General features: G+C 36.0%; 1 protein-coding gene across 3 annotated transcripts in view; it reads left to right on the forward strand.

The window, feature by feature from the left end:
• The window catches only part of fez1.L (fasciculation and elongation protein zeta 1 L homeolog), a 51,169-nt gene extending 41,940 nt beyond the window's left edge, over positions 1 to 9,229 (forward strand). For 2 of the 3 annotated variants that reach the window (XM_018224479.2, XM_018224480.2), the window contains exons 7-10: positions 263 to 343; positions 4,267 to 4,342; positions 5,898 to 5,963; positions 7,838 to 9,229. In XM_018224479.2, the coding sequence (XP_018079968.1) occupies positions 263 to 343; positions 4,267 to 4,342; positions 5,898 to 5,963; positions 7,838 to 7,854 (240 nt within the window). In that variant the 3' untranslated portion in view covers positions 7,855 to 9,229. 3 annotated transcript variants of the gene reach the window in all.
• Positions 9,230 to 10,017: the final 788 nt, after the last annotated feature.

Genomic DNA, 10,017 nt, shown 5'->3' on the forward strand with positions numbered 1-10,017 from the left:
AACAACATTAAGATGACAAGTAAAATATTCTTATTATGTTATATACCTGTGTATTCTTAATCTGGGTATCAATTTCAAAGCTCCCATAATATAGAAATACTGTCATTTCTAAAATATCTTCATTTTGGAAGTAACAAAGTAAAAGGTGATTGATTCAATGGATATAGATTTGAACACTGCCTTATATTTATCTAAGAATTGCATTGTACTATAAATTCTTATGCACTAATAATCTTTCAATATAATTTATTGCTTTCCATAGCGTTTCAGCATAGAAGGACTCTCCAATATTCTTCAGTCAGGGATCAGACAGACCTTTGGAAACTCTGGAAATGAAAAGCAGGTGAGCTGTACATTTTCCATATCTTGCTTGTCTTGAGCAAATACTTTAAAGGGGTTGTTCACCTTCCAAACACTTTTTTCAATTCAGTTGTTTTTAGATTGTTCCCTAGAAATAAAGACTTTTTTCAATTACTTTCCATTACTTATTTTTTAAGTTTTTTCCAAAAAAAAAAAAAAAAGTGTAAAGGTGAATGTTCCTGTCTCTGGTGTTTGAGTCTGGCAGCTCAGTAATTCAGGTGCAGACTCTAAACTGTTACAATTTTGCAACATTTAGTTGATATATTTCTCAGCAGTGTCTCTGGAATATTAGCAACTATTGTATCAATTCTAACAGCTGCCTGTAATGAAACCCAGAGATTCTGCTCAGCAAATTAACTTTTAGTATATTGTAGAAAGTGATATTCTGACACAATTTGCAATAGGATTTGATGTTTTATTATTTGTGGTTTTTGAATTATATTAGGTTTTTATTCAGCAGCTCTCCAGTTTCCAGAAATCCGCTTGCTAGGGTCGAAATGAATCTAGTAAACATGCATTGATATATATATAAGAGACTGGAATATGAATAGGAGAGGGCCTGAATAGAAAGTGGAGTAATAACAAGTAGCAATAACTATAAGGGGCAGATTTAATAAAGGTCAAGTTATTTTTTCCATGAAAAATTCGAGTTTTCGAGGGTATTTTTCAGTGAAAAACTCAAATTTTTATGTTAAATATAAAAAACTTTTCAAGATTTGTTATACCCCGAAGCTGGAAATAGCTTGAATCTGAAAATACCCGAGCTAAAAAAGTTCTTGTAGGAGTCAGTGGCAGAGGTCCCTTGAACCATTGGAAGATGTTAATAGCCTTCATGAGTTTGGTGGGTTTCTCTCAAAAACTCAATCAATTCTAGCGATTTGAGTTTTTTTCACGCAGAAAACTCTTTTGAGTTTTTTCTTAAAATGGAAAAAAATCGAGTTGTGAGTTCATTCGAGGCATTTGTTTATTCAAATGCTGGAAATAATCAGAAGAAGGCAATAATTTAGAAACTCTACTAAAGAAAAGCTAACTTAAAGGTAAACCATCCCTTTAATTGTAAACGTATTTAGGGAGGGCTCCCCGGAGGACAAAGTATACAGTACTCTTATTGTATTGAAGTGATGAGAAGATGGGTATCATCTCACTTGCTTGTGATCTTGATAGTGTATTTTCATATCTCTGCTGCTCAATCACTGAAATCCAAAGGACACCAATAAATACAATGGAACTGATTATTTCTGCCTTGGTAAAAAATACCCTGGTTCTAGGGAGGACACTGGACCCATTTCACTTTGCACATTCATATAAAATATTATGTTTAATTTTTTAGCTAAACTATCCAGGCCCGGATATGTGACGAGGCCACAAAGGCCCAGACCTAGGGTGGCGAACTTTTAGGTACGGCATGCCGCCCAGCCGCATCCCTAAGGAGCACTGGGAACTCTAAGCTCCCAAGTGATCCTGTGCTTGAGAATGCAGGCGGGGAAGGTACACTAAGGGGCCAGCGCTAGGACCATGCGGCAGCCTGGGGGGGTGTACGCAAGAAATGGCCAGCACTGGAACCATTCAGCCTTGGGGCGGCGCTTAGCAAAATCCGGCCCTGAAACTATCACAACAAACCAAGCAATTTGGAGATCATCCATTGAAGTACAAAGCCTTTACAAGCAATACATATTTGCACTTAATGTGCCAAGATCTGCCAAGTTAAAAAAATTCCACACCCATGCTTCTAGGATCTAGGAAGCCTTCTCATCTAGGATTAGGGAAAGTATATATATATATTATATGTATATATTAATAACGTATCCACATTACTGCAGTAAAAGAGTGCTGCATTCCTTGGGGCTGATTCACTAAAGGGCGAAATGTCGACAGGGACCACTTCGCCAGGCGCAAATTTGCTACCACTACGTTAATTCACTAATATGCAAAGTTGCGTCCTGGGTGCCGTACGCTGGTGACTTTTCATTTTCGTTATTTCGGCAGTGCGAGCATTTGATATCGAAGATGCGCTAGCGTTCATTTGTTACGAAAATTCGATAGTGATCTTACGCTTAGGTCTATTTGAATAGGGCGGGTACATTAAAGTTGTATGGACATCTTTATTAGAGATGTTGGTGCAAATGCTTGAAGTGGCCACTTTTTATTACAAATGTCCAAGGAACCTTAATAAAGACAAAAGACTTAATATAATTGCATACACATGAGCCCACTGTAAAATGAATGTTCCATATGTTCTCAAATGTCTGGGGAAAAAAAGTTTACGTTAGGACTTTTGCAGCCAATCCCGCTTTAAAAGAAGGAAAAAGTTGCCAGCATTTTTTACACTTTTATGCATTTTCAGCAGACAGGATATGATGTAAGTGACATAAGATTGAGGAAGATATAGCTTCATTTTAGCAGTTGGTCTGGTCTGAGGTGGCAAAGTCAACTCTGGCAAAAGAGGTAACGTTTAGTAAAATCCACAATTCACTGAATTTGCAGTCTCTTTCACTAGCGAATTGTCGTCTGCACCTGTTAGTGAATTTGCGATGTCCCTGCAGATTGGATTTCTAACGAATTTTTGCTATCTACGGCCACTTTGCCCTTTAATTAATCTGCCCCCTTGAATCCCGGAAATTGCATTCCTAGTTTTAAGTCTTATGCTAAAAGTAGTAAGAGGAAAAATGTGATAATGCTACATCTTGATCCAGTTTCTTTCTTTGGTGGGAGCCCTCAGTCTTCACTGGCCTCTTCAATTCCTGTAAAAAAAAAACAAGTAGATAGCTATTGAAATCATTTTTGCAATGGAAGATTCATAAGGTTCAGCAATCAGCCATGAAATTAATTTTTATTAAAAGATTAAAAAACAAATTACCCAAGAAATGGCTTCTTGGTATTCAGCTTTATGCAAGGATTTCATTACGGCACAATAATCCTAATTGGAAAATGAATGGTAAATATTTCTCTAAACTATAAAACAGAGAATTGACAAAGATTAGAAGACTCAATAGTGAAAATATTTGTGCAATCCTCATGTAGCATATAAATATAATGATGTAAAAGGAATGGTTTAAGCTTATTTGAATTTCTGGGCCAGTACTCCTGTTTGCTTAAAACTGCACCAGCCTGGTTTTCCGTACAAGTGTCTCATCTGTTTCTGCTTCTTCTTTTCTTTGGGCTTGGGCAAGTTCATACAGTACCTAGTATAGGGTAACGACTGAGCTTTTGCTTCTAAGCTTGACTATTCACTCTACTGAACATGCACCTACCTGGACCTGAAGAAAAAGGAGACAGAAATGGCCAAAGAAGGTATTGACAATGAGCTTTTGCAGAAATACTTTGGGTTAGTGCAGTTTTTAAAAACAGAAGCACCAACCCAGGGTATCAGGTAAACAATTATAATCACTGGGAGGAGCCTAACATTTTGACACCCCCAGTGTTTATATCATTAGTTATCCTTTAATGAGTGCTGGTGTAGTATGCAAAGTTACAATGCAGCTTTTCCCCCACAATTTGTAATTGTTGCCTCAAGGAATCAATGAGCCTGATGCAGTCCGATGCATTAAAACAAGAGCGGCTGTGCATGCAAATTTGCAGAAAATATTCTGTTCAAATGTAATCTCCAGCACTTTTTCAAAATATCTCCTGTGCCCAATTCTTTAAATGCAAGTTTGTTGCTTCAGTTGACCCTTTGAGGATATTTGTAGCTTCAGAGTAACCCTGCATCAATTGGCACACAAATCCAAAGAGGAGCCAGTAAGTATTGGTGCTGGGCACAACTATGCAAACATGCAAGGAGTGGCTTTAGGTGCAAGTACCTTTAAAGAATGCCATTTTTTTGTTCAACAACTGTGCTATACTGTCATAACTACCCTTACAGTGTTTCAGTATATTTTTTAATATATATACTTTCTATTCTTTTAGTATCTCAACACAGTGATACCATTTGAAAAAAGAGGGACCCCTCCATCAGTTGAGGACCTGCAGATGCTCACCAACAGTAAGCCCTTTAGCACTGTTGTGTCTTATTATTATGAGAACTATTAAATGTTGACTCGACTGGATCAATAACCATGTAAACAATATAAATAAAATCAAATAGTATGTTACATATAGTCTATAATTAAAGGAGAGCTCTCACTCTATTCTATTAAAAAAGATCTGTCCTTTCTGCTTTGACATTACTGAAATACAATTGCCAGCATACACCACTTTTTACTACCATGATTATTCCTTTTACATTATTAAATTGCTTACCATGTTCATATTCCTCATATTTCAGTCTAGGTCATGACTCTACACATGCCCAACCAGATGCTATGGAAGTATAATGGCATCTGGTTATAATGTCACTCCTTTCCTGCATGGATATATATATATTGATGCTGGCAGAAGCAGTACAGCTGGAATATCAAACAGATTGCACTGACTTCCAACTTGTGTTTCTTAGTTCATAAGGCAGCTGTCGAAAGCTGTGTGGCCATACTGGGTTTTTTTAGCTGCAAGATATCAATGTTTGCAAACATAGGCAAGGAAACATATATCCAAATCCATTGTTGATTTTACAGAGAATAGTTTGGGAAGCATAATAATTCTGAACTTTGCCATTTTTCATAAAATTAAAAGGAGTACATGCAAACTATGCACTCATTTCTTATTCTTTTCATATTCCTCGTAGTGCCATACACCATACCTCCCAATATTTGAATTCTCAAATTAGATCAGGTCCCCGCCCCTACCCACACCAGGTTATGTACAGATACACTTACTCTATGACCACACTTTTTGGTGAAACTTTGCCTGGATTTAGGGACTGTGGTGCAGGACTGAACCCTTAATAATAAGGATTATTGGGATGTATGTTACCTTTGTATGGGAATATACTACTATGCTGTCAGAATCTCAGCCATTCTTATAGAACCTGCTTAGCACAGACTGTTGTAGATATATCATTTATCACAACAGAGCACAAATAAAACAGGAGCTCTACTTCTTTTTTAATCAGAATAGATAACTGGAAAAAAATAAAAACAGAAATTAGAACCCATAGCAAAATTTGCAAATCAACCCCGATATGCAGAGCACCTCTCACCAAGCACACACTGCCAGTAATCCCCTTACCAATATTGCATGCCAGTGGGATTGGCCTTGGTGCATCCGCACACCCCTTTACCCATCTTCAGTACTTACACCACTCGAAAAGAAGTCATGGTTTGCTAAAAATTGTGGCAATTGCAAAGCATATTTATTGCTTTTGTATTGTGCAGATTTAAGGGACTTTCAATACCAACTCTCTCCTCTCTATTGCTGTCTTTGTTGGTCTGTGTCTGCTGCTAACTGTGCCATGAGGGGTTACACAGATGGACAACCATGCCTTGGGTTCCAAAGCTCCTTGGGCCAGCTCTGTTTCTGCCAGTTCTAACTTACACCTTTCATCACATTAGCCAAGTATCACCTACTGTATAAACTTATATATTTAGCTCTTTATTTTATTTATCCTAACAACAAATAATGTAAATATTAATATCATTCATTTCATACCATATTTTCTATAGTACTTTATGCCATGAAGGAAGACAGTGAAAAGGTTCCAATGTTGTTAACTGACTACATTTTAAAAGGTAAATACTTTTTTTATCTGCTTGAATCAAAGTTTTGATTATATGTTGCACTTCATTGTACAATGCCATAGTACACTAGAATCCAGCTCTTCATCCATTTGGCTAGTGTGTGGCTAGAATTACATGTATGTTGCAGTGGGGATGGATTCTCTGTGGGTGCCTCTTTAAACGTGTAGAGCAAACAGACAAACTTGTGGTCATTGTCATTTTAGAACAATTAAACATCAAAAATGGCTGAAAATATGTGTGACTTTTTGCTGATAATTTTCATATCCATTTATATAAGTGGTTTGAGCTGAGTAGAATGAAAATCTTGAAACACTCTGCAAGGTTTGTGCATTATGCTGAGTATGCAATGTTTTTAATGAAAGAGGAAGAAGACTAAAAGTGTTTTCAGAATGTTTTATTCACTGCACAGAACGTGCCTAGCTAAATACATACAATACATTATCCTAAAGATTGCATTTTTGTTTGCTTTAAAATAGATGCTGATGATACTGTATTATTTATTTGGTTACATAGAACAATTTCCTTCCCCTTTGACTAATGGCTTTTAAGCACAGAATAGAGCTGCATTTATGAATACAATCAAATCCAGTAGATGGATCAAGGAAATTGTGGCTAAAAAAATGATATATTGAGTCATAATAAGCTCCAGACATTTACTTCCAAATTAAAAAGTGGAAAAGGTAACACAAATAATATCACCCCATTGTTTATTTTGCTAAAAGAAAATGCACCATCTAAGTTAGTCTTTTTGCCAGGTAATATACTGTACATAGGGGTATATTTATCAAAGAGTGTAGTTAGAGATCGACACAGTCCTCTAGAGGGAAATCCGCCACTCTCCATTCATTTCTATGGGATTTTTAAAAGAGTATTTATCAATGGGTGAAAGTGAAAGTTCATCCTTTGATAAATACACCTTTCAAAATCCCATAGAAATGAATTGAGAGTGGCGGAATTTCACTGTAGAGGACTGTGGCGATCTCTAACTTCATTCTTTGATAAAAAATACCCCATGGTGTTTTGTCTGTATAGAGTGTGGGTTGACCAGGGAAAGACATCAACAGAGAGAAAGGGGTATATTTATCAAAGAGTGAAGTTACAGATCGCCCAGTCCACTAGAGTGAAATTCCACCACTCTCCATTCATGTCTATGGGCATATTTATCAAAGATGAACTTTCACTTTCACCCATTGATAAATACTCTTAAAAATCCCATATAAATTAATGGAGAGTGGCAGAATTTTACTCTAGCAGGCTGTGGTGATCTCTAACTTTACCCCGAAGAGTGAAGCAACCTTGGCCTTAGCAAAAATGGATGAACTCTGTCTTTTATCTTATTCCATTTAAACCCTATCCCCCTCTATGGAAGCCAGCTAAGGACCTTTGTGAGAAAAATTAAAGAACATTGTAAGATACAAACTGTTTTATTAGCCTACTCCACTCAGATTTATATTCATCATACTGGGGTGAATGAATTATCATACTGGGGTGACTGAATTTAATGTTATTGTATCCAAATTCTGGCTTATGGTATTCTTGGTAATCTAAAACTAATCACAGTGGCCTTCATCATTTTAGATTTTCCTGAAAGCTTTCATGCTGTATAATGATTTGCATTTTCACAGGGGATGTAGGTAAGGTAATAGAGAACTACGATAAATGCACGAATAATTGAAATATGTTCTAATATTGGCTAAAAAAAAGAAGTTAAGGAAGTTTGAAAAGCAAAAAAAATATTGACACGTGTTGTAGTTACTTTATTCTGTGCAGTATAATAAGGGGCAGATTTATCAAAATGTTAGTAGAACTTAGTCATCATAATAATATCGAAAGTCAAATAATCATTTTGCTCTTTTTTTTCTTAGTGCTCTGCCCTACTTAAGGTGTTGCACGGAAAGAAGACTTTCAGAACAAAAAGTTTTACATAGGCCGAGGACTGCATGGCATAACAGAACTTCCAACTGTACATTTACAACTGCATAGCATTAATCCAAATTACCAGAAGGCTTTCGTGTCCTTTAACCATTCTCAACTCTGAAAAGCATTTTCATAAACAATCGAATATAAGAGAAACCATAATATTTTATGATATACGACTGCAGGGACGTCAGACCTAAAGGAATGCAATCTGCCATGACATCTTTTTTCTTGGAAAACACACATTGTTGTGCATCCCTGAGCCACAGGATGTGTATCAGAGGACTGTAATAAAACATGGTCTTTAAGTATTCTTGGCATTTGAATGGGAGTAAACATATAATTATGTCTTGATTGGAGTGAATCCTCTGCTGTGCACATATAATTTGCACATATCTAAACTGCAGGTCCAAGTTTTGGCTTTCAGTGTGAGCTTTGAAATTATCTGTATGATATTATAACATTTTATAGGTTGAGAACTGGATTCTAGATATGCTGGGCTGTAAAGGTGTTAATGCAAAATGCAAGAGTTGTTCAGTGTTACACAGTATTTCATTCCTTTGACTTTCAAAAGAGAAGACGTTGGAGGAAAGATTCACACCCATCTGCATGTGGAATGCTTAGTAATAATCTTAGCCAAGTTTCATTTGCATAGTAAGATGTATTTTTAAAAGGTGAAGCTGGTTTATAAAATAGCTGATTTGCAGAAATAGAAAAAAACAAGCTTGTAAAACCTGACCTGTCTGTCATTGTAGCAACTAGCCCTGTAAACTTTGATCTGCAGTTTCATTGGCAGAGGCAAGTGTAACTTTTTTACATGTATTAAGTTATCAAGTACTGCTCAGTGAGTGGATGAGAACCTTTCTGTAATACTTTCAACATATTAATATTATGCTTCCTCTGTTTCAGTCATCGGGGTAACTGTTCAGTGTAAACTTTATGTTACAATACCAAATAACTTGCTTTAACATGTATCATTTTAAGTATTCTCAAAAGATGGGATCTGTCAGTTGCCATCATTGTGGCCCATTTGTATTATTTGACATACTTCTCATCACCTTCATGACAATTTAACATAATGCAGCAATATAGTACCTCAAGAAGGAGAGGGAGAAAGGATACCGGACCCATTTGTCACATGGGTCTGTACATTGTAGTGTTTTAGAATGTGTCTTGCAGTGTATTACATGATAGCTTAATAAATCTGGTGAAGTGTATAAATAGCCTATGTAATCTCTGAGAAATTAATCATTTCATATTTTCTGTAGATTTGTGCATTTTATGTTCTATACCATTCAGGGTTACAACTGTGTAAAATAAATTGACTTATTTTGCGCTTACATCCTACATCCTTTTTAAAAGCACACTAGTAATAAAGGATATTGCAGACCTAAGCAGATCTCGGCAAATGCTTTTAATGCCCTTTATTAGTCAAACAAACAAACAACTATAGTAACATTTAATGCAGAAGAGTGCAGTAATGCTTGAGAACTCCATTCACTTTGAATAATTAACTTAAAAAAAGGCTCTGTTGCCCTTTAGCCATAAGATGTTATGGAAGTTTAGGTCCTTACCATGAGTACATTCATATGTTCTGGTCTTAGCAAATGCACAAAGGTCCTGTTCCTAAATATGTTGCAGATGTACAACAAATAGTTGTGACACTGAGGATTAACATTCATACATTGGTCGTGAGAAGCCAGGGACTCAGGTTGCTGCTGATAACAGGTGGCGAGGGAAGAGAATGAGGCTTTTTATTAGGAAATATTTCAGTTCTGAAAGGGGAAATATCATTACATTTTATAATGTAAAATTCTAAAAGTTGAAACAAACATTTTCTAAATATAATTTATTAAACATTTTCTACCATTTTCTCTTATCCCTGCTATATTAATTTATTTAAAGCAGATTTTTATATTGGTAGAGATATTTTAATAGATTATGGGGCAGATTTAAATCGGTGAAAAAAAGTTATGATTTATCATGTGAAAACTTACAGGCGAAATTAAATTTCAGTTCCAGCTGCACAGGCTCCTGTCTGGGCTTAGAAGTTTTAAGCTGAAAGAAGGAAATCTGAAATCTGGAGCTCATCTGCAAACAATAGAAGGAATTTGTTGGTTTCTTTAAC

Source organism: Xenopus laevis, chromosome 7L, assembly GCF_017654675.1.
Source record: "Xenopus laevis strain J_2021 chromosome 7L, Xenopus_laevis_v10.1, whole genome shotgun sequence".
NCBI lineage: Eukaryota > Metazoa > Chordata > Amphibia > Anura > Pipidae > Xenopus > Xenopus laevis.